This window comes from Hydra viridissima, unplaced genomic scaffold (genome assembly GCF_058129835.1).
Source record: "Hydra viridissima isolate aposymbiotic clone 2 unplaced genomic scaffold, HvirCarnegie_v1 scaffold_4, whole genome shotgun sequence".
Classification (NCBI taxonomy): Eukaryota; Metazoa; Cnidaria; class Hydrozoa; order Anthoathecata; family Hydridae; genus Hydra; species Hydra viridissima.
This window is the reverse complement of record NW_028324303.1, coordinates 5,520,722-5,545,751: the sequence shown is the minus strand read 5'-3', so window position 1 is coordinate 5,545,751 and position 25,030 is coordinate 5,520,722. Positions and strand designations below refer to the sequence as shown.

At 27.7% G+C, this 25,030-nt stretch overlaps 1 protein-coding gene across 1 annotated transcript; it reads left to right on the top strand.

Moving 5' to 3' along the window:
- The first annotated feature begins 5,465 nt into the window (after nucleotides 1–5,465).
- On the top strand, nucleotides 5,466–24,727 carry LOC145183063 (nuclear pore complex protein Nup133-like). The gene is made up of 37 exons (XM_090083807.1): nucleotides 5,466–5,662; nucleotides 5,840–5,940; nucleotides 6,244–6,335; nucleotides 6,435–6,674; nucleotides 7,185–7,247; nucleotides 7,836–7,940; nucleotides 11,044–11,093; nucleotides 11,669–11,741; nucleotides 11,873–11,938; nucleotides 12,084–12,192; nucleotides 12,532–12,590; nucleotides 12,718–12,808; nucleotides 12,919–12,987; nucleotides 13,396–13,471; nucleotides 13,589–13,646; nucleotides 15,451–15,531; nucleotides 16,047–16,179; nucleotides 16,254–16,360; nucleotides 16,443–16,537; nucleotides 16,833–16,929; nucleotides 19,042–19,161; nucleotides 19,548–19,629; nucleotides 20,480–20,523; nucleotides 20,723–20,770; nucleotides 20,917–20,996; nucleotides 21,380–21,453; nucleotides 21,810–21,943; nucleotides 22,060–22,099; nucleotides 22,254–22,369; nucleotides 22,486–22,545; nucleotides 22,727–22,805; nucleotides 23,000–23,049; nucleotides 23,541–23,597; nucleotides 23,760–23,825; nucleotides 24,014–24,072; nucleotides 24,227–24,312; nucleotides 24,449–24,727. The coding sequence occupies exons 1-37, from the start codon at nucleotides 5,520–5,522 to the stop codon at nucleotides 24,586–24,588; spliced, it is 3,243 nt and encodes a 1,080-aa protein (XP_089939933.1). The 5' UTR covers nucleotides 5,466–5,519; the 3' UTR covers nucleotides 24,589–24,727.
- The last annotated feature ends 303 nt before the right edge of the window (nucleotides 24,728–25,030 follow it).

Here is a 25,030-nt window from a genome sequence, read left to right as displayed (position 1 = left end):
TCATATCACTATGTTTCGTGTTTGTTTGTGTTTGCAAAACAGTTTTAAACTTTAATGGTGGGACTTATTTACTTTTCATGCAATTGAACATGTAATTGAACATGTAATTGAACATGTAATTTTCATGTAATTGAGTGCCTTTCTGGTGTTTTGGTTGTCTCGCTCTTGTTATGCGTTTGAATCGGGTAAAAAAACTTAATGATGATCCCTGCTAGCACAAAACGTTCAAGAAACGTTCGTAGAACGTTAGAAACGTTTGGGCACGTTCTAAGAACGTTCTAAGAACGTTTCCAACGTTTTTAGAACGTTCTTGAACGTTTTGTGTTAGCTGGGATGTATATACTTTTTCTCATTTTTCCCACTTCACAGATGGCGGAGACAGATTCTTAAAAAAAATTTCTTAGACACTTTATGTTTCCAGTAATAGCACAAATATGACAGCTTTCTTAGTTACTGTTATACTGATGTTTTGTAAAATTAAACCTGGAGCGATTTTTTTTATAGAACATCAGTATAACATTAACAAGGAAAGCTTAGGGAGTGTTTTTAAACATGAGTAGAATACCAAGTTAGAATCTCCAAGAAAAAAACCTCCACAGTGCTTAATTTAAGCATAGTCAATCCTCTAAATTTCTAGAATATGTTAACAATTTGAAAAACGTGATCAAATATGTTTCTGCAGAAGATGACGAATTTTGAGTTTCATAAAAGAAGACGTCTAAATGTTTGAGAGGATGAACCAGGGATTGAATTCCGTTTAAAATTTCGTTTAAGATTCAAGAGCATCAAGAAACCAAAAACAAACTGGGTTTGATCAAATGTACATGCTCTAGTCAAACATACCAGTGATGTTCTTGAAAATATGTCGGACAGATACTCAAATAAAGGACTGGGTTTTTGAAGTAAAGAGGCTTCGGATTATACGCACTTGAACTTTACGAAGTTCTTGGAAGGTTCAGTTTTTTGAGTTGCCAGATAAATTAATCCAGAATATTTAGCCATGCCTCGGAACTGTTTAAATAAAGCAAATTGTGTCTGTTTTATTTGCGACAAATGTATACATTACTTTTCATCACAAAAAAAAAAACCAACCGCTATTAAAAAAGCATACAATTTGTATTTTTGTTGAAAATAGAAGTCCAGTCGGTTTTTTTACATCGTGTTTTATTCTCTACCAGGACAATCACTTTTTTCTTCAAGCTCCTTGAATCGGTTGATGATGTTGGAAACAGCCCGTTGAGGCAAGCTGAGCACTATTAAGCAAACTTAAAGCAACCTTAACTAAAATATATTTTTGTTAAAAGTAACAATGATATTTGAAGTGAATGGTTAGAGCGGTCCAAGGTGCCTTTGCTTGAATTGAACCAGATCTCTTGAATCGCTAGAAATTAAAGGCAATTTCTATAACAACTTTTTACAAAAAGTTCTTAGTTACCACATCAACAACTTTAGAGATATACGGTAAGGTAGTAAGGTTGGATAATTTCAAAAAAAGTTATAATATTTTAAAGACTTCTCGTTAAATTTTAGATAGTTTGGTAATATTTTTTAGATAGTTTGGTAATATTTTTATGATTACTCATTAAATTCACGAATAATCCTTTTTCCCAAAAAGTTTAGAGACCAACAATTTATAAATCATTCAGCATATTTTATCTTTTGTGCTGGTACCTTAAGTAGGTTTAAAATTTGAACTATTTTGAACGTTTTTCACAACCCATTTGCTATTTTGGTAAAAGAATGAGTTAGCCATGACCTTAGCACCTTGTACTGTAGATCAAGTTCTCAATATCTTCATCATATTTTTTGCTCATGACATAATGCAATATCACAGTTGCCCATGACAATCGTGAATATCGATTAAAATTTTTTCCAAGAAATTCCATTGCGTACGTCCTTTATTTCAAAGGACATAACAAGCCGCTCCATAGGCGATTTTCGACGTATCGAAAAATTAACTTTAATTAACCAATATCATAAATATGTTACGTTTAAATAATCCTGATATGTATTTTCATACATGTCATTTTTAACGTTTTTGATTTATGTTATTTTCAACACTTTGCAGATGGCTAAAAAAACTTTCATCACAATGCTGAAGATCTCTAGATCTTTCTCCCGATGGCCAATAAGGTGTTCCAACATAATCTTAGGCCTTATATCAATCAAGTTTTTCAATCCATAAAACGTAATCAATAAACTACTTTGCTCTGCTGGTTCATTTGCTAGTTTGCTGGTTAAGGTTATACATATAAATGCACAATAGGACTATATTTTTTAATGCACAATAGGACTATATTTTTAAATGCACAATAGGACTATATTTTTTAAAGTGTTTTTGATTTTTGAGGTGATTGCTGAACGTGAACTATATATTTTTTTAATCTTATACTAAATGTGTATATTGAATGTAAATGTTGCTTTAATACTTTAATAGATGTAGAATGTAAAATAAATTTGGTTAAGCTCGAGAACTGTTAAACAACGCTTGCTCGTCGCTGGTCGACCAAAAAGCCACTAAAGAAGCAGTTGCTAGCACTAGTCATGAAAAAGAAATACCTGGCATGAGCTAAACAACATGAGATGGGGTAAAGGAAATTTGGAGCAAGATAATACTGATTCTTCTTTCTAATCGTAAATTCATATCGATTAATTATTTGAAATTATGACTGAAATCATGATTAAATACTTAATGTTATTCATATTGTTCTGTCAATAATATTCATATTAGAATGCCTGTTTCTGAATATAGAGTCGCAGATCACAGTTCATTCGTAAATCAATCGGAGATGCGAGTAGGACGTTTTGAGGTTACTTTAGCGTTTTGGGTATTGGAGCACTACATCCTATGGATGGTATGATAAATTCAAATAAATATATCAATCTCATACAACACAAACTGCTACCGGAGATGAAGATGCTTTTCCTTAAAAACGACGGGATCTTTCGATACTTCAAAGAAAATCATTAAATACATAACAGAAACTAAGATTAAAACCTAAAAATGGCCAGAAAACTTGCCAGACCTGAATCCAATTGAAAATCTATGTCTATTGTTAAAGCTAGGTTAACAAATTATGATTGTATGAAGAAAATAAAGAAATAAAGCTGATTAAATCCATCATTAACATACAGTTTGATTTAGAAGCCCATAATATGTGCACTACCGTTTAAAAGTTTGGGGTCACCCAAACAATTTTGTATTTTCCATGAAAAGTCCCACTTATTCACCACCATACAAAATGAATAGAAAATAGAGTCAAGGCATTGACAAGGTTAGAAATAATAATTTGTATTTGAAATAACATTGTTTTTGCATCAAACTTTGGTTTCGTCAAAGAATCCTCCATTTGCAGCAATTACAGCATTGCATACATTTGGCATTCTAGTTGTTAATTTGTTGAGGTAAGCTGGAAAAAATGCACCCTACGCTTCTAGAAGCAGCTCCTACAAGTTGGATTGGTTGGGTGGGCACTTCTGGCGTACCATACGGTCAAGCTGCTCCCACAACAGCTTAATGGGGTTCAGATCTGGAGAATGCGCTGGCTACTCCATTACCGATAGAATACCAGCTGCCTGCTTCTGCTGTAAATAGTTCTTGCACAATTTGGAGGTGTGTTTAGGGTTATTGTACTGTTGTAGGATGAAATTGGCTCCAATCAAGCGCTGTCCACTGGGTATAGTATAGCGTTACAAAATGGAGTGATAGCCTTCCTTTTTCAGAATCCCTTTTACCCTGTACAAATCTCCCACCTTACCAGCACTAAAGCAACCTCAGACCATCACATTACCTCCATCATGCTTAACAGATGGCGTCAGGCATTCTTCTAGCATCTTTTCATTTGTTCTGCGTCTCACAAACGTTCTTCTTTGTGACCCAAACACCTCAAACTTGGATTCATCCGTCTACAACACCTTTTTCTAGCCTTCTTCTTTCCAATGTCAGTGTTCTTTTTCTACTCTGGTTAGAGCCTGTTGTGCTGTCCTCTGAAGGGAGTAGTACACACCGTTGTAGGAAATCTTCAATTTCTTGCATGGAATAGCCTTCATTTCTAAGAACAAGAATAAACTGTCGAGTTTAAGATGAAAGTTCTCTTTTTCTGGCCATTTTGAGCGTTTAATTGACCCAACAAATGTGATGCCTCAGAAACTCAATCTGGTCAAAGGAAGGTCAGTTTTGTAGCTTCTGTAATGAGCTAGACTGTTTTTAGATGTGTGAACATGATTGCACATGGGTTTTTTAATCATCAATTAGCCTTCTGAGCCAATGAGCAAACACATTGTACCATTAGAACACTGGAGTGATAGTTGCTGGAAATGGGCCTCTATACATCTATGTAGATATTGCACAAAAAACCAGATATTTGCAGCTAGAATAGTCATTTAACACATTACAAATGTATAGAGTGTATTTGTTTAAAGCTAGGACTAGTTTAAAGTTATCTTCATTGAAAAGTACAGTGCTTTTCCTTTAAAAATAAGGACATTTCAATGTGACCCCAAACTTTTGAACGGTAGTGTACCATATACGTATTCATTTTATGCAAAACCGCGTTTCATTACTCATGCGGGCTAAAAGAGAATTTTTGTGTAATTAAAAAGAAGAGATAATACTCGTTAAGTAGTCACACAAAAAGTTGAAAAGTTGAAAAACTTTTTTTGATCTGCGATGATAACAATTTGACACGGCAATAACAAGTGACAACGTAGTTAGTGGTTTAAATTTTTCATTTTAAAGGATGCAATCTTACGCAGCAAACCATCATCAAATGAGAAAAAAGTACAAGGTCAATCGTCGAAGTTGACCTGTGTAGTGGCGTTGAAACGAAAAACCGGATGGCTGTCTCTTCTCTTTATTGCCTAAGATCATTAAGTAAACAATTTTCATTTCAATTTTTCACATACGTCATAGAACTGAACCTTCTATTGATTAAATCCTAGATCCCGATATTTCCATTTGTCGTAATTTTATTTTCTGCTGGTCGTTCAGTAAACAATATATTTTCATTCATGCTATGAGATCACAGCACAAAACCATTTCTCGTCGGGCAACCTTCATACCATTTGTAGACAATATAAAGAAACGCGCGAAACTAAGCCATCCAAAAAGCTTGTTTGTTTTTTTATAACTATAATATATTTTTCTTAACCATTCTGTATTGGGTTTAATAGGGAATATTTCAGTAAATTTGTTATCGGTTACTATTCTTAGATTGGTTAGGCCAACAACAAAAAAACCATATAAACTTTATAAAATCTAAGTACTCTTTTGACCAACCTCGGATTGGAATAGATGTAATACATTTGTAAAAACGAGAACTGCAACTTCTCATATTAATTTTTTAATTTAATGCTTTAAACTTGTTTTTTAAAACAATAGTGATTTTTTTTAACAATTAGAAAAGATTTATAAAAATTGAAATATAAATTTTTCAGATTTGTTTTGTTATTATTAATTGTACTATTACTGTCACTAATTTGCATTTACTCTTCCAATATATTTAGTCAAAGATATAAAAATGTATACCCCAAAAAGACTTAATCTACAAAAAAAACAAGACAGTCTGAGCTCTCCATTTGATAAAGGAAGTATAGTTTCTCCATTTAGAACTCCCTATGTTGAAGGCATGAAAGATGCTCAAACAAAATCATTCATTTCAGGGTATGCTACGTTAATAATATTTTAAAAGTAAAAAAAAACCAAAAAGTTCTGAAATGTACTTTCTGCTTATTTTTCAGTGCTTTAAAATATTTATCAGAAATGCTTTTCTATAAATTTCTTAATGCTTTTAAATGGCACATTTTGGATTGCTAGTGTAGCTGTGGTTTCTTTAAGTAGATCAAGTAAGATAATTGAGAAAGGTGAACTTCATGAACTGATTACATATGGAACTGATTTGCCTATTGAAGTTGCATCCATATTAACATCAGAAAAAGATAGTAAGATTCTCTAGTTCTACTGCTTACATATTCTTCTGTTGTATTCAACAAATATTTCTTTTGTTCTATTTAACATAAAACTTTATTTTATCTACATGCTCTTATGTATGTTATGCAATGTGTACACATACATTACATACATAAATAAATGCATTTAGTTGGGTGTTTATGTATTATATGTTAAAATAAAAGTAAACATGTATGTAATTTCAAATTGTATTCATACAATTTTACATGCATATATTCTTAAGAAAATTTTTTTTTTTATTTTTTATTCTAAAAACATTGCTAATATCCTTTTAGTAACAGCACTAACTGAACCATCTGGATGGGCAGCTGTTGTTACTAATCAAAGCATTTATACATGGAGATACTCTACTGGTACAAACAGAAAGGTATCAATAAATTGTATTTTAAGTTACTATAGTCTATGGAAGGCAATCAGCTTTGAAATATGTGTTTTTTATTTCTTTTTTTATTGTTTTTTAAATTAGGTGTTGCCCTGTGTAACACTACCTCTTTGCTACACTGCTCTAAAACATAAATCTCGATTAACCTGCATAGTACAAAATGATTCTCAAGTGGTTCCAATTATCAACACAAAAACAAGTGTTATAAATGTGTCACCTGAGGGAACTGTGAGGTATTGGCCAAGTATCACTAAAGTCTCAACTTATTTTGATGTAAATATTTCACTTGAAGGAAAGCAATCACATAGTTTGGTGTCTGTAGCAGTATGTAATTTAAATTGATTGATTTATAGTTTTATGATTTTTTATTTTCTTTTCACTTGTTTTTTATAATAACTATTGGTTAAAATAGTTTTTAAAGAGTTACCATACTATTTAAACTAATGTATGTATGTATGTATGTATGTATGTATGTATGTATGTATGTATGTATGTATGTATGTATGTATGTATGTATATACGTATGTACATACGTACGTATATATGTATGTATGTATGTATATACGTATGTATGTATGTATGTATGTATGTATGTATGTATGTATATATGTATGTATATACGTATGTACTTACGTATGTATATACGTATGTATGTATGTATATACGTATGTACATACATACATACATACATACATACATACATACATACATACATACATACATACATACATACATACATACATACATACATACATACATACATACATACATACACATACTTCCTAAAACTTAAAGAGTTGCATTTTAAAAGGAAATGAAATATTTGTTGTGTAGCCATTTGGCTGGGTGCTGTTAACAAGTACTGGTGAAATATATCTACTTTCAATACTTAACAATGTATGTTTGCTTATTTATTTATTTTTATGTAATACCTGTCGATATTTTATTTTTATAAGTATCATTGTTTAATTAAAAAATTATTTTTGTCATTTGAAGATAAATAATTTATTATCACAAGGAAAGTTAAAATTCCAGCAACTAAAATGTCTTGAGGAGTAAAAAAAAGTACAGTATCTGTTTTTTAGAGTTTTTTATTGTTATAAAACATAACTGGATTGTTTTTAGTTACATATTTTGAAAATTTCTTTCTAGGATAAGAAATTTGGATGTAAGAAAAATAATTTTTTTCCGGAAAATTCTATTTCCCTACTTTAGCAAAAAACTCCTGACATTTATATGTCAAAGTTGCTATATTTATTAACTGGAATCTACTATCTTTCATCTTAAGATGGTTTTAGATGCTTTTTACAGAGATCAAAATAATGATTTTGAGGTTTTGGGGTTTTCTTTTCCAAGTGTAGTCCTAAAAAAGATTATATTTTGCATTGACTTACTTAGTGATGTTTTTAAATGTGAATTACTTTTCTTTTAAAATTGTAAAAAAATGTTGTTTCTCAAATGTTTCATTCCCATATTACTATTTAGTCAAACATACAGTATCAACAGTTGTTTGCATCAACTGGGATGCTATCAGGTATAGGGAAACGAATGTCCAGCTATTGGCTGCAGCCATCTGTTCAAGAGAAATTGGTACTCTTTTCCTTTTTTTATATTGTAAATGTAAGATATAGAATCATTTTTGAGTAAACTTGGTGCTTTAGATGCAAATATTGTAACTTAGAATAATTATAGAAAACTTTTTCTTTTTTTTTTCTGATTTCTTTTACATGGAAAAAGTCTTAATTTTTTTTTTTTTTTTTTTTTTTTGTGAATTACATAATAATTTGATTTAAAAAAAAAAAAAATGTTCAAAAAACAGTAGCACAGAAAAAGATTGTACAAGAAAATGTTATATACATACTTAAGCTTTATATACTTATTTTGTAAAATAATTGACAAAAAAGTGTTTATCTATTACAAAAACATATTTTTCAATATTTAGTTGCTTCTTCTGTCACTCTTATTACTTCTGCTAGGCATTTGACATCCATTTAACATTTGATTTGATTATTAACAGTACTAAACCATTTAACAACAGCTTAAATCTTCTTTTTTCGTAAATGGTCTATTGTCTGTTTTCTTATCTAATAAAGTCCATAATGCTCTATAGATTTAAATCAGGGGTTTATGTTAGTCATTCTTAAAACAGTAATGTAATTTTCATCAAAAAAAGGCTTGATTTTTTTAGTAGTGTGTTTTGGATCATTGTTCTGTTGAAACACAAAATTACTTTTTAGCCTATGTTTTTAAGCAAAAGATTTTAATTTTGGTCCAATGTATCAATATATAAATTACTATTGATAGTTTCATCAAAAAACTCTAATTTAATTACTCCATGCCATTCCATACAACTCCAAACCAATACATTTTCACCACTGTGTTTAACTCAATCCATTTTTTTTTTTAATAAAACTTCTATTGATTAGACAAAAGAACTTTCTCCCAAAAAGATTGTAGCATTAAATAATACTTTTTTGTGAAATTCAGTTTTATCATATGATTTTTTTGAAATTCAGTTTCTTCATATGATATCTGCTAAACCCTGCTTTATCAATATGATTTTTAATTGAGACCAGTGATTATTTGCAATTTTTTTTTTATTTTTACAGTTCTGAATATTTCTCTATCATCTCTTGGAATTGTCTTCAGCTTTTGTTCTCCTCTAGTACAAACTTCAAATGTGTCATGTGGTCTGTATTTCTTTACATTTGCTCCAACTGTGATAAAAGAAGTATTTATAACTTTTATGTTTCTATAAGATTTCTCTTGTTTAACCAAGTCTATAACAAGTTTTCATTGAGTTTCATTTAAATATTTCCCTTTTGGTGCCATGCTTATTGACATAAAGAGTTTTTTTCCTAAAAATATGATGAGTCACTGAAATTAATATAACATGAAATAAAACATTAATAAAATAGGTATATGATAGGTTAGAGATATCAAAAACACTCATTTTCATTACAAACTATCAAGAAAAAAGTGTTGTACAATAAATTTCTGTGCAAATAAATTAATACCTGTCCTAGAAAAATAGTAAAAATGTTATAACAAACAAACTTTTTTACACTTGATGAAAAGTTATAAACTTATCTTGTAGTTATTTGAAACATTACACATTAAAAATTAATTTTAGCAGAAAAATAAATTCAAAAATGACTGTATAATTAAATTCTGTTCTGACTCTCTCTCTCTCTCTCTCTCTCTCTATATATATATATATATATATATATATATATATATATATATTTTTGGTCTAGGAATTAATTCGTGCGGTTTGACAAGGGATTACAAAACTAGCTTACTGTCTCAGTGTTTCGTTTAGCCACGCATGCGTGCGAAGATCACTGTTATTGCGCATCATTTTCATTATAAATCATTTGATTTAAGCGTAAACAACACTTTTTTTAATTTAACTGATTATGTCGATTTTTGTTCCTGATAAAGTGTTTTTGCGGGGGATTCTTCTTCATTACTTTAACATGAAGAAAAGTGCTACCGAAAGTCATCGTATATTGGTTGAAGTTTATGGTGACCATGCTCTAGCTGAGCGAACATGTCAGAAGTGGTTTGCATGGTTTAAAAGTGGTGATTTTTGTTTGGAAGACCAAGAGTGACCAGGACAGCCGAAAAAATTTGAAGATGCAGAGTTGGCAGCATTGCTTGATCAGGATTCTTGTCAAACGCAAGAGGACCTTGCAAAATCATTAGGAGTTGAACAATCAACAGTTTCCAGACGCCTCAAAGCCATGGGTATGATTCAAAAAATGTCTCATTGGGTTCCACATGAATTGAAAGACAGAGACGTGGAAAGAAGAAAGACCATTTGTGAATTGCTGCTTGAAAGACAGAAAAGAAAGGGATTTTTGCATCGAATTGTTACTGGTGATGAGAAATGGATTTATTACGAGAATCCTAAACAAAAAAAGGCCTGGGTAAAGCCAGGTGAACCAGGTCCTTCACAACCCAAATGGAATATTCACCGTGCAAAGGTTGTACAAGTGCTGTGTATATGGTGGGATATGAAAGGTGTGGTGTACCATGAGCTTCTGACACCTGGTGAAACTATTAATGGAGAACGTTATCGACGACAATTAATGCATTTAAAGCAAGCTCTGGTCATAAAATGACCAGATTGGGGTAACAGACATGATAAACTCATTTTTCAGCATAACGCTCGACCACTTGTTGCAAAACCTGTCAAAAACTACTACTTGTTCGATTGCATGAATAACGATTTGATTGGGCAGCGCTTCACTTCTTCAGAAAATATCGAAAAATGGGTCTCTGATTGGATCACTTCTAAGGATGAAGCATTTTTTTGACACGGAATTCGTAAATTGCCGGAAAGAAGGGCAAAAGTAGTGACTAGCGATGGACACTATTTTCATTAATGTATTCATCCATTTAGTTTTTGAAATAAACCTTCAATTTTCAATTAAAAACCGCACGAATTAATTCCTAGACCAAATATATATATATATATATACATATATATATATATATATATATATATATATATATATATATATATATATATATATATATATATATATATATATATATATATATATATATATATATATATATATATATATATATATATATATGGTTTCATTTCCATATATATATATATATATATGGTTTCATTATATAATTGATAAATAACTGCATTTTTTTATTTACTAATCATAAGAGCGACCCATGTCTCTGCTGTGGTACAATAGATTTCTCTCAAAATGAAAGGTAAGTTTCTAAATAAATGCATATAGTTTTGATTTTAGTTTAAGAATAATATTTTGTAATCAAGCTCTTACTCCGTACTCATTTTACATTGTAAAAGATTATTTTTTTGGTTTAATTACAATTTTTACAGGTTATTAGCTCTTTATTTTTATGACTTTTAGTAAAAGTTTTATATCTATGTAATAGTGAAGTATTTTAACATCAAACTTGCAATTTTTACAGGTTATTAGCTCTTTACTTTTATGACTTTTAGTAAAAGCTTTATATCTATGTAATAGTGAAGTATTTTAACATCAAACTTGCAGCAAATTTGATGTTAAAGAAAAAAATTCACAAAATCTAAAAGTTTTAGTTTTATTAATTATCATAGCTATTGAAACTGTTTAGCATGAAATTGCTTTTTAAAATTTCTGCATATTAATGTAAAAATATTTTATGCGTCCTCTATTTTTTTTTCCAGATATTTTTATGTTTAATAATCATAGCTATTGAAACTGTTTAGCATGAAATTGCTTTTTAAAATTTCTGCATATTAATGTAAAAATATTTTATGCGTCCTCTATTTTTTTTTCCAGATATTTTTATGTGGTAGATAAAGGAACCTTGCAAAAGTGGGAAATATCAGGCGAGCAAAAACCTATTTGTAAAGTAATGATTTTTCTATTAAACCTTAATTTTTACAAAGTATAAATCAAACCTGGATGGTGGAAGAATTTATTTTGTGCTAACAAAATTTATACATATACACTATTTTCAAGTAATTTGCTTTCATTTTTAAGATGCTGTTTAGAGTTGAACTATTGCCAACATTAAAGGCTTCCGTAGAACCAGGAAGCAATTTGCAGGTTGTTTTTTTTTAAACTAAAAAAAGTAAAAATGGTTTAAGTTGTCATTAATTTCTTTTTTTAAAAAAAAATGCAGTGAATAAAAAAATTTCAAGTAATACTGTTAACTAGTTAATTAGTTTAAATGTTTTTTTAATTTATTCAGATGGGAGACTTAGTGAATGTTGAAGTTATTGACATGAAAAATACAGGTTTTGGCACAATTTTCCTTCTTGCGCTAAATTTTAGTGGCAAAAGTTATGTTGCTGCTTTAGGTAAATAGGTTTTACATTAAATATTATATCTACTTTGATATTTTTGGATATGTATACATATATACACACATACATATATATATATGCACACATATATATATACATGCACACATATACATGCACACATATATATAAAACGCTAAAGTATAAGTAAAGACTTTTTTTAGTTGTAGATTAATAGCTTTGATATTTTCAAAATATTATCATTTTATGATCTAGTTCATGTTAGTTATTTAAAATTTATTCGTGCAACTTCAAAATAATTATAGAGATCTTTTTTATTGCTTTGAAATATTTCTACTATTGAGAGTCTATAATATTTTATGTTTATAAATTTAGGCACTTTAAAAGGTAACAGCTCTCGCTTTGAAAGTGTGATTGCTTTGGACATAAATATTGTAAGTTTAAGAATCAACCTGATCTGTCCATAACTTCCTCTTTAAAAACTGTTTTCTTTTGTAACAAAGTATTTGTTTTTTGTTTAAATTTATTTAAGAAATTTTGATTAAATTTAATTATCTGTAGCATGAGTTAGAAGGGAATATTCAATTGACAGTGACAAGTTCTGATTATCAAGCCTACATTTCGTCATCTAAGCAGATTGTTTCTCGCTCTTGTAAGTAAATTTTATTTTGTCAGTTTATGACTTAAGTCTTTAAATATTTTACTTGCTTCTGTTTATATTTACTTGCTTATTTGTCAATAATTTTCTATCTACTGTTCTAGTATCAAAAAATGTAAAGAATATTGTTAACATACACTTTACCAGTGTTAATGGTGGAATACTTTGTGCAGGTTTTTACTAATATATTTTATTGCACTCTCTAGTTTTTGTCTGTTAATTTTAATAAAAAATTGTTTTAGATATTAAAGCTAAAACTTTTTTATTAAAAATATCTTTAAAATTGGATCAAGTGATTTTCAATTAATTTTTATTTGTTTAATTTTTAATTAAATTGAGTGAAGTTCAATCTATTTACAAAGGTTTTAATGTTTGAATAAATATTTTATCTTTTAGCCATTTTATACTCTAAGTTTGATATTAGTTTTAATCTTCATTTGATGCTACAATTATATAATTGTATAATATATTTGTAATCATTTCACCCAGGTCTATTGCTATCTATTAAATTACTCTAATGTTTCGTATTAGTATATTTTACTTAAAAGCTGTTTTATTTTTGTTTTGTTTTTTTTTCATAGGCATTAATGGCAACAATCCAATATTCTTATCTCGCCAACATGGATTACTCAAACTTTTGGTTGCTTCTCCTAATGTGTTAGTTCCACTAAAAATACTTTAAGCTGTATTACATAGATAAAATGTTAACATCTTATCACTTATAAAATTTGATTATTTGTGGAAATTAACCCTTAAACAATCCCGTTTATTTAGATTAATCCAAGAGCGAATACTTAATGAGCAACAGCATTCTTTAGATGGAATGGAGCAGGTGTTGTATCTCAGTCTTCTCAAACTATTGTGCCTAATAGTTCATACTAGCAGCAGATTTTTTCTTTATATTCGTATTAACAGCAGATTTGTAATTCAAAGTTCATACCAAGGCCTGTTGACTCATTAATAACATTTTTAAACTATTTGAAGTGTAATTGTATGTGCAAGACATTATAGGATGTCTTGTTAATATAGATATGTAAAAAAACTCACAATTTTAATCTTGGCTGAAACTGCATTTTAAAATATATAAGTATATTTTCTATCTTCACCAATAAAAAATCATTTCTTTCCTATAACAAATAATACTCTTCAAAAATCAGAAATCCTATCATTTTGTGCAGCAACTGTAGAAATACAAGTGAAACTGCTTATAAGAATGTTTCATTTTTCGATTTTTCAAAAGACAAAGATAAAAGTAAGTAGTTTAATTTAGTCTTTAACTTCAACAATAATTTTTGTCTATTTATTTATAAATAGCTTTCTTAAATATTTATAAATAACCCTGTTTGCAATAAAAGAGTGACATTATTTGACAGGACAAACAATATTTTTTTTTTTACACATGTGCGGTTATAGTTTTATTTTTAATGAAAAATCCAATGATTTAATATAATTCTTTTTTCTACAGGTGTAAGAAAGAAATTTGTGTTGTAAGTTGTTGAAGAGGAGATCTTCATGGAAAATCTGTGGAAAAAAAAAATCCTCTGTTCAATAATTGTTTCAAAGATGAAGTCTACTATTTAAGTAACATGTGGGGAAGATGTTTTTTTTTATAACGCCATACCCACAGTGTTTAATCTTTAAAATCCCCTACTACCTGGTAAACAAATTCCTTTGGCTTCTAAAACCAGAAATATACATATTGAATATAACAGCACTGAAACAGGTTAAGAAATTTAAAGTTGTACAAAAAAAGAACAATTTCAAAAAGATTTCCTGTTAAATTTGCTTTGAATTCAGTTTTTAAAAAACCAATTAAACAAGTTTATACAAATTATTCTGGACAAATATTAAAGAGTGTCTGTCTGTGCAAGCAGTGAGAGTCCATTGTAACAAGTTGATTGACAATACAATAGTGAGCATATTTTGGATGCCAATAAATATACAAAAAGTCAGCTTCTTTCACCCAATCCATCATCAGTATCATCAGTATCTAATTTATGTCTAGTTTTATGAGTATTATTTAATTTTTGAATATTGTCAATTTTTTTCATACATAATTTTTGTTGGTATAACTGTTTGATTACATGTGAATTTGAGATTTTTAGATTATGAGATTATGTTAGTATGAGTCTGAGATTGTTTTAAGAAAGTTGTTTTCATTGAATCTATGTTAAATGGTTATACTTTATTTGGCTCTATGAAATGTTAAAATATATCAAGTCAAATGAAAGCTGTAGTTTAACAAATTCAACTCATAATAGTTCGCCTATCTAATGACCTTTAAATTAAACTTTAAGCAATATTCCAATACTACTGGTGTCACTATTATAAACTGTAATATTTTTAATACTAATGGGGAATTTGTAAACTATTGTTAAAGTAATATAAAACAGGAAAGTCGTCTTCATAGTTATTACAAAAAATAATTTGTCAAAATTAAATCTATACTAGCAGCATTAAAGTTTTTAAAACTTTAAATTATTTAAAACAACAGAATGTTTTCCACCCAGGCATCCAATCCTCAGCACTCAAATTAACATATTTTAGTTCAAGTCAACAGGCCTTGGACTGCAGATTTGAGACTTGTTTATTTCTTTTTTGTTTACTCTATTTATGTATTCTTTTATTAAATGAAGGAAGATGTCGAGAGTAATGTGCGTCGTGATACTTATTCAGTCTTGAGAAATATATTGATTGCATTTACCAAAGGTCATCTAGTAAGATTTTCTTTTCTCAAGTTTTTACAATATAAATTTATTCCTTTTAGTTTTACCATGGTTGCAGAATGTTTTTTGAATATGTAATTAATTGTAAACTTGGTTGCTATAGTTACATTAAATCACCTAAAAAAAAAATTAAACAAGATATTAGACATTTCTGAAATACAATTCAAAAGTTACTTCTTAAATTCTGCCCTTATAACTCTTACGTTACTAAATTTATGGAAAAATGTTAACACAAAGAAGTTTTGAGTAGCATTTGCAAACTTTTCTTTTATTAAATCTCTAGTAATACCAGTTTTGTAAAAACTAATTAAAAACTTGATGACTTTATAATTAGTTTTTACATCTTAGATGTTTACTAGGGCCTGGATGCACCACTAATTTGTAATTTATATGTCTACAAAAACTGATTATTGAAAAATGATAATTTTTTGAAATAATAAAGATGTTAACTTATTGTTAAACAAAATGTTTTTATTATTAATAAAACAAATCTTTTGATTTATTAGCACACTGATGAAGCAGTTGCTTCAATTGAAAGCTCAAGTGAAGAGTTTCGAGATTGTGTCATAGAATTAAGTAAAGAACTTTTAAACAGTCCAGCTGTTTCTGATCCCAGATGGGCTGGCCAAGCTATTACTGGTAAACTTTGTTATCTTTATGAACAGAATGTGCTAAAAGATTATATTAGTAAAGTATTTGTTTTTTAAATTTAGTTGGGTTCAGCACATCTTCAGTTTTAATTCAGAATCAATTGAGAGATAAAGAGCGTTTGCATGAGTGTCTTGTTGATTTTTTCATTAAAAGTAAATGTTTCAACAAGGTATGCAAATATTTCTCTTTTTTATGTAATTGCTTTTTTTCCATACTTTTTAACATTAATTATTTCTATTCCTGAATAACAGGTAAACGAACAGGACAATGAACGATTAAAAGTTCAATTGATTGAACATGCTGAGAAAATGCAATGCTGTTCTACTTTGCTGGATATGTACTCTCAGTATGTTGTATTTGAATTTGGATATCTTTTTGCAGTTTTGAATATTTTGTCAGGGCTGCTTAATTACTTTTAACACTACTTTTAGTTATGATAATCTTTATTTTTATTCATTAATCTTTTGAACATTTTAAAGAAAAAATTTTGTTCTATTAAAACACTGTCACATTTAAAAATTAAATTTGAAAAAATTTCAGATGTTGCATCTACAATTTTTTACTTGTTTACTTAATCATCCAAAGTATTGAATAATGTTCTTTTTTTTTTTTTTTTTTTTTTTTACTGTTTATGGTTTAAGGTATCCTGATTTGATCAGCCAATCAATTGATGCCTTAATCAGCCAACAAAATATAGAAGAGAAAAGCTGCTCATCTAAAGAAAGCTTTTTTGCCAATGTAATCTTTTTTTGTGTTTTTTTAAGTGTGTGACTTAAGATAATATCTGGTATCATTAATGTAATGATATTTTATAAAATTGAAGACTATGTTGTGTATATTAGTGCATAATTTTGTAGTAGTGCATACTTGTACATATACTTGATAGGTCAAATAATAATTTTGAAAATTACTTATTACAGTTAGTTTAGTTAATGAATTTATGTTTGAATGGAAAGAAGAATTTAGTAGAAGAGTTTAGCACAAATCACAAGTTTATTTAAAGATATATATATATATATATATATATATACACACGCACACACACACACACACACACACACACACACACACACACACACACACACACACACACACACACACACACATATTCAAGATAAAATGTCAAACAAAATGAAATTAAAACAAAGATATATGTACAAACATATTTTTTATTAAATTGTGTAATATAATACAAGTTTTATTAAAAACATTTAAATTTATAACTATTCATAGAGACTTAATTAATATTTAGTGTGACCACCATTATTTACAATAACATCTTGGAGCCTTTTAGTTATACTTTTATACAGATTTTCAATAAATGTGATGGGGATATTATACCATTCTTCTTTTAGAACATTCCAAAGTTCATTTACATTCTTTGGCAACCTTTCCATCTTCTTTCTGTCTAAGTAGTCCCACACATGTTCGATTATGTTCAAATCAGGGCTCTGAGGAGGCCAAGGCATGGTTTTAAGCACTCCCTCCACTTCCAGATTTGACAAACAATTTTTAACTAATTTGCAAGTATGTTTGGGATCGTTATCCTGTTGTAGGATAAAATAATCCCCGATCAGTTGTCGTCCAGAAGGCACAGTATGATTATGTAAAATATTTTTATATTTTTCACCTGTAAGCTTTTCTGTTATTCTAACAATGTCCCCTACCCCTTTTATTGAAATATATCCCCAAACTTGAATATTCCCCCCACCATGTTTGATAGTTGATGCTAGACATGGCTCTTTCAATGCCTCTCCCTTTCTTTGCCTAACATACTGACGTCTATTCGTCCCAAATATTTGAAATTTAGATTCGTCTGTAAACAATACCTTGTCCCATTGATTTTTCTGCCACTCTTTGTGCTCTCTGGCAAACTTTAATCTTTTTTCTTTATTACCTTTGCGTAGTAAAGGTTTTTTAATAGCTACACAGCCTTTTAATCCAGATTTTATTAGAGATCGTTGCACAGTAGATGCATGTACTAAAGTTCCACTAGCTCTTTTAAGATCTTGAACGAGTTCTGCGCTTACTTTCTTGCGATTTCGTAGCGCTGTTATTTTTAAAAACTGTCACATAGGCTTAACTTCTTGGGATGACCAGACCTCTTTTTATCCACTACATCACCAGTTTCATTATATTTTTTAACTATTTTTTGAACTGAGGCTCGTGAACAATTCACACGTTTGGCTATTTTAACTTGACTATAGCCCTCTTCATGTAAAACAATGATGCGATTTCTGTCATTTATTGATATCTTTGGCATTTTATTAGTACTGAAAAGTAATTTTATTATAAAACAAAACTTTTGAAAAAAAAAAATTTTTTTTAGACGAAAAAATCTGTAATTAACGCGAGAACTCAACAGTAACTAAAAATTTTTTGCCACATTCTTATTTATCAAAAAATATTTAACAATAATAAATTTAAACAAAATAAATAAATAGTACAGTGATTGATGTAATCAATTTCTAGTGTTGATCCTTGTCCGCAATAAATGAGCAAACATTATAAGTGGGTGAAAAATGATACGAGTTGAAACCATCTAATAAATATTAATAAAAAAATTATATTATTAATGAAATCATTAACTAAAATAAATAAATATAGTTTTATTTAAAAGAATATCTTAGTTTAATTTAATAAAAACTCAATATTATTTACTTATATTTATTTAAATGTGCATTTTTTTAAAAATTTCTTAGGTGCTTCTTTCTTTTGCACAGTACTGTATATATATATATATATATATATATATATATATATATATATATATATATATATATATATATATATATATATTAAAATCATTTTATAAGACACAAAAGTTATCTTTAAAAAAATTCTTTTTAGGTGACAGAAATAGAAAAGTTCTTTGATAGTTTAATAAAGGTTGAAACTGAACAACTTTTGGCACTAAGGACTGTCAAGGAGCAAGTTGAGTTAATCTCAGCTGTCAGTGGGCTAATTGCAGTAAGTTATTTTTTGTGTTTTAGTCTTTGAGATGAGCTTGTTTCCCATAACATGATTTTTTTTAAGAATGATTATTAGGGTTTTAATAAAAGAATTTCTCCAATATTGAATGTCTTGTATGTTGTATCTAAAATACAAAACTTAAGAGAGTAATCAAGTTACTAGATTAAAGTAAGAAACATTTTTAAAAAAAACTATGGCTGCCCTAAAACAAGTATCTTTATATAGTAAAAATCTAGATGGTAAAAAGTTTAGATGGTAAAAATCAACTTTAAAACTATTTTAAAGATTCCCACATAAAGGTTTTTTCCTTCTGATTTGTGTTTATTTCTGAAAAACACGTCAGCAGATAAATATTTATAAATATAATTGATAAATATTTTTAGGCTTGTTTTACAGCAGCATGGCAATGTCGTCAGAAATTGCAAATAACATTACCCATTAAAGAAGTATTCATCCCATGGACAGGTATGTTTTACAGGTTTCTTAGTAGCAGTTTTAAAAAAAATTTATTATTATTATTATTGTTATTATTATTGTTGTTATTATTATTATTATTTTTGTTTTTATTATTATTATTAATATTATTATTATTAATATTATTATTATTATTATTATTGTTATTATTATTATTATTATTATTATTATTATTATTATTATTATTATTATTATTATTATTATTATCATTATCATTATTATTATTTTATTATTATTATTATTATTATTATTGTTATTATTATTATTATTATTGTTATTATTATTATTATTGTTATTATTGTTATTATTATTATTATTGTTATTATTGTTATTATTATTATTATTATTATTATTATTGTTATTATTATTATTATTATTATTATTATTATTATTATTATTGTTATTATTATTATTATTGTTATTATTGTTATTATTATTATTATTATTATTATTATTATTATTATTATTGTTATTATTATTGTTATTATTATTATTATTGTTATTATTGTTATTATTATTATTATTATTATTATTATTATTATTATTATTATTGTTATTATTATTATTATTATTATTATTATTGTTATTATTATTATTATTATTATTATTATTATTATTATTATTATTGTTATTATTATTATTATTGTTATTATTGTTATTATTATTATTATTATTGTTATTATTATTATTATTATTATTATTATTATTATTAAATACAGTTATGGGTACTGAGTACTGCTGTTAAAAGGTTGTTGAAGATTTTAAATTAATTTTTATTTATTTAGTTTTAATTTATTAAATTTAATTATGTTTTTATTTTCATATTTTCTAAATTTAACAGGAAGTTCAGTTGGCGTTAACACTAGAAGTTTATTGAAGCATCAGGTGTTTAAAAGTTTTGCAATAATTTATATTTTTATGCTAGTCTCATTTGCAATCTAATTAAGAGTAATGCAATATAATATAGAATGTAGTAAGGCAAAATGTAACAAGGTTACATGGTTGTTTTAAAAGTTTCTTTGATGTTATCTTCTATTGTAATCATGTTTATGAATCCTCTTCAAGAAGTTTGTTTTATTTTTAGATAGAAATTTCACTCAAACAAGGTTTACCAAAAGTTGATAGTACCAAGGTGTATATAATGTTCAGAGTTTTGTACTTACTTTTTTATTTTTATGAAGCATCATGTTATCTTAAAAGTGTAAGATTTTTCTTGATAGTATGTGTAAAAGATAGTATATTTTTAGCTTCAAATATTGTTTGAGATTTTCATTTCAGGTTGGTTCAGTTTTAACACAACACATTATTTTACTTGCTGACCTACTTTTAGATGCTTATGAAAAGGAGCTTGTTTTACGGTAAAAAATATGATTTTGGAATCTTAATGAATTTCTTTTGTTTTTTTTCTAATTAAGAAAGTTTAATGATAAGTAAAGAAAATTAGGGTCTGCATTAAGAAAATGATGTCATAGAAGTTCTGCTAATTTGGCAGAACCAGAGCTTAGAATTTAAAAATTTAAATTCATGTTTAACAGAAGAAAAAATTTAAATTCATATTTAACAGAAGATTTAAACTGGGTTTATTTTCACAGGTGGATAAAAGCTACGTTTTTTGGAGGAATTTTTATGATCCAATGAGCTTTTAACTGTTTGACTTGGTTTTTCCATTTTTGCTTATGAAGTAAATTTCAAATTCTTTGTGAATTTAGCCACTAAATATTAAATTGTGTTTAATATGTAGCAACACTGTGACTGATCACAAAGTTCTTCAGGAGGAGTATATCCAGCAACGGCAAAATATCATCTTGAGTTTCAGTAATTCTTTCTCTTTTTCTTATTGTTTGTTTTATTTTTTAATTTATTATTAGTTGTTTGTACAATTGCTGTGTAGTTTTTGCAACTAGTAAACACATGTGGTTAGTTATTATTGATTGTATATGTGGTTAGTTTTGACTGTTTGTAAATATTGTTTTGGTAAAAAAAAAGTTTCAGCAATAATGCAGTCATCAAAATATAAATGGACATCTTTTTCTTGATGCTTTATTGCTTTGATGCTTTGTTATGAAGTTTTGTTTTAACAACAAATAAAGATTAGTAAGTATCAAAATCCTGTTTGTTTATTCATAGTTGAAACTATTTTTTAAATCTGAATTAATGATTTTTACTTTTAGTTAATCATGGTTATTATGAGCAGGCTGCAACTATTGGTGAAAAGTATGAAGATTTTATTATGTTAATTCTCTTGTGCGAGAAAACAAATGATTCTCATAGATTGAGCAAATACAAATCATTGTTTCTGAGCCAAGTTAGTTGTTTTTTTAAGTTAGCTTCTTATATCCATTACTTTCCTAATAGGTTTTGCTTCTCGATTTTACAAGATTAGCTGTTGTTTATCTTTGAATATAATTTTTTTGTGTATAGGGTTTTGAAAGCGAATTATATAGATATTATGTGGAAAAAGGTATATCTATTTGCACATGTGTGAGCAAGCATGTGTATTTTTAAATTTTGCAAATAATTTTATTGATGTATTTATTTAAGTACTTGAATTTATATGTTAGCAGTGCATTTCTCTCATTTTTTGTTTGTTTTAATACTAAGTTCTCTTTTCAAAGGATCTTGGGAAAAACTTTTGTCTTCTGATGTAAAATCCCAAGAGCTCGATAGTTTTTTATCAGCACATTGTTATTTAAATTGGTTACACTACATTGACATAGGCAATTACAGCAAGGTAAGCTTGGCCTAAAAGCAAGTTCTTTAAAATTTTTTTTTTCTTTAAACTCTGTTGTTTGTAAGTGTCTTCTTTCCTTTTGCTAATAACTTGCTCTGTTGAATTTTGTTGAATAGGCATCTGAAATTTTGAGTAAGCTTGCAACTGAAGAAACTGAATATGCTTCGCGCCAAAAAGTAATTTTTCAGATAATATTGCAACATTTTTTACAATTTAGTTTAGCAAAATTGTTTTCTTTTCGCAAGATATTTTTGAGAAGTTTTTGATCATTCAACAACGTCGTGATTCTTCTTTTTCTCATGTACAATTTAACAACTAATTAACTGGGAAATAATGCCTCAATTTTTCTTTTTCAAGATGATGTTAGTACTTTCTAATCTTACAACAATGGCTTCAGAGGAGACAGATGCATCAACCATAGAAAACAAAATAAAAGGTAGACTTTTTAGATGGGTTGTTCAATAGCCAAAAGTAGATAAGAAAATAAAAGTAAAAGTTTATAAATATTAGTGCAAAACAGTTGATGCAGTTAAGATAAAACCATATCGCAGTTTATGAAAACATTTATCTATGATGAAGTTTAATTTAAATCTTTACCTGGCGTGTTAACCCTACTTACGATCTGTTTAGAAAATGATAAAGCTCTTGAGTTATTAGAGTACCAAGAGCAAGCTCTCCAGGTAATTTTATTTTGATTTTTTAAAATAAAATCTCTTTTTTTAACATCTATTTTATCTGGTCTTTGATTCCTTTATTTGACTGATGGAGACCAGAAGTTCATGTTTTTTTTATAGGAAATCAGCAGCGCTTATCGATGGTAAAAACAACTTGTTTGATGTAAAAATCCATATAAATCCTCAATTATTTTAAAATTGAATATAAACGTTTGCATGATAAAAATAAGATTAAAAAAAGATATTTGCGTAATAAAAGAAGGATAATAAAATGTCAATCTATTTGCTCTCTATCAGTCCTCTCTATCAATAAAACCTTTCATAATATTTTTAACTATTACCTTATTTTTTTATTATTTACGTTATTTATATAATAATCTATTTTTACACGCTAAGTCTATTTTCCTTCTCCTTTACTAACATTAATGTCTCCTCAATTTTTATTATTGTTAGTTATATCAAAAAAAAGTATTCTTTCTTTCGACATCATTTTACAGTTTTTAGGTAAAGACTTCAACAATTATCCACCTGTTTCTGCAGTAAATTTAATCGAAGTAATTTTTTCATTCAATGCAATTCATTTAAGTTGCTTTTTATTTAAATAATTTTTCTATTGGTTTACAAAAGTTTTAGTTACCACTGTCTGTATTTTATTTAATCGGTGTGTTCGCTAAATTTATGTTGAATTGTATTTAACTTTTCTTTTTTTCTTTTAGCAACTTATAGGCGATGATTATTTATCTGAAATTCAGCTCAATATGGCAATAGATCTTTTAGAACATGTAAGTTTGTTCGTTGATTCTGTTATTGTATCTTGCAAACTATCAAAAGAAAGTTTTTAGTGAGCTTATTTGAGAAGACATGGTTTAAAAAACTTATTTACGTGTTTCGTTCGACATCTACTATTATCAAAGTATAAGCAGAAAAATATTTATAATGAGTTTTATTTGATATAAATTGCACTTCACAGGTCGATGGTAACAACTTTATTGCATACGATGTATGGTCAAAATGCATACTTCAAGATAGGTATATTGAAATATAAACGAAACTTGTGAACAAGTTCTCTGTTAAAGTTAGATTATTTTTAGGCTTTAACATTCTTTTTGTTGTTGTTTTTTACTCTTATTTATTTCTTAATACTTTCTAAAAATTCTCTATTAAAAATAGCTTCCCTTTTTAGATGGGATGATGCAGTTCAAATAGATATTTCAGCTGTAGTCTCGCAAAAAATGTTTTTCAAATGTCTTAAATACTGCAAAAACTCAGGTGATATTTTAATGCTATTGTAATGCTGTTGTATGTATCTGTGGGTTTAGTGATTCTATAAAAAAAATTTTGCTCATTTTTTTGAACTCTTATTTTTTATATATTTTTTTAAATATATTTTTATATTTCCCTAAAGATTCACGACGAGATTTAATTCCACGTTTAAAAGATTTGTTGCACGCGTCCCAAATTGCTGATGTGGTGAAGGGCTCGCGTTGCCAAGTTCAACTACAAGCATGCTATGAGCTTCTCGGACTCTCAGAGATGATTAGCTGACATTTGAAATTTATCGTTTCTGCCTTGAATTTCATGAGTATAATAGTCTTCTTATTAGTCATTTTAAAAATAAATAAGTAATAAATTTGCACCAAAAAACAAAAATGTAATACTTTTTTTCTCAAAAAAATCAAAAGCAGCTTTGGGTTGTCTTTACGTTGGATTCAAAAAGTTCCTAATCTTTCTTTGAATAAATTATAATCTAAATTCGAACAAATTTTGAGTACATGATATTCATAGTAGTGTTTATGGTAGCCATATATTTTAAATCCAGAAAATAACTTTTTTTCTATTGTCTGCCATGTTTTGCAATACGCTTTTAACAAAATCTTTCAAAGATAATTGAAAAATGCATAAACTATAAATTTATTCAAAAAAATAATCAGAAATTTTGTTAAATTGAACCAGGATGTTGCTTAACAAAGTAAAGGCTAAAAATATA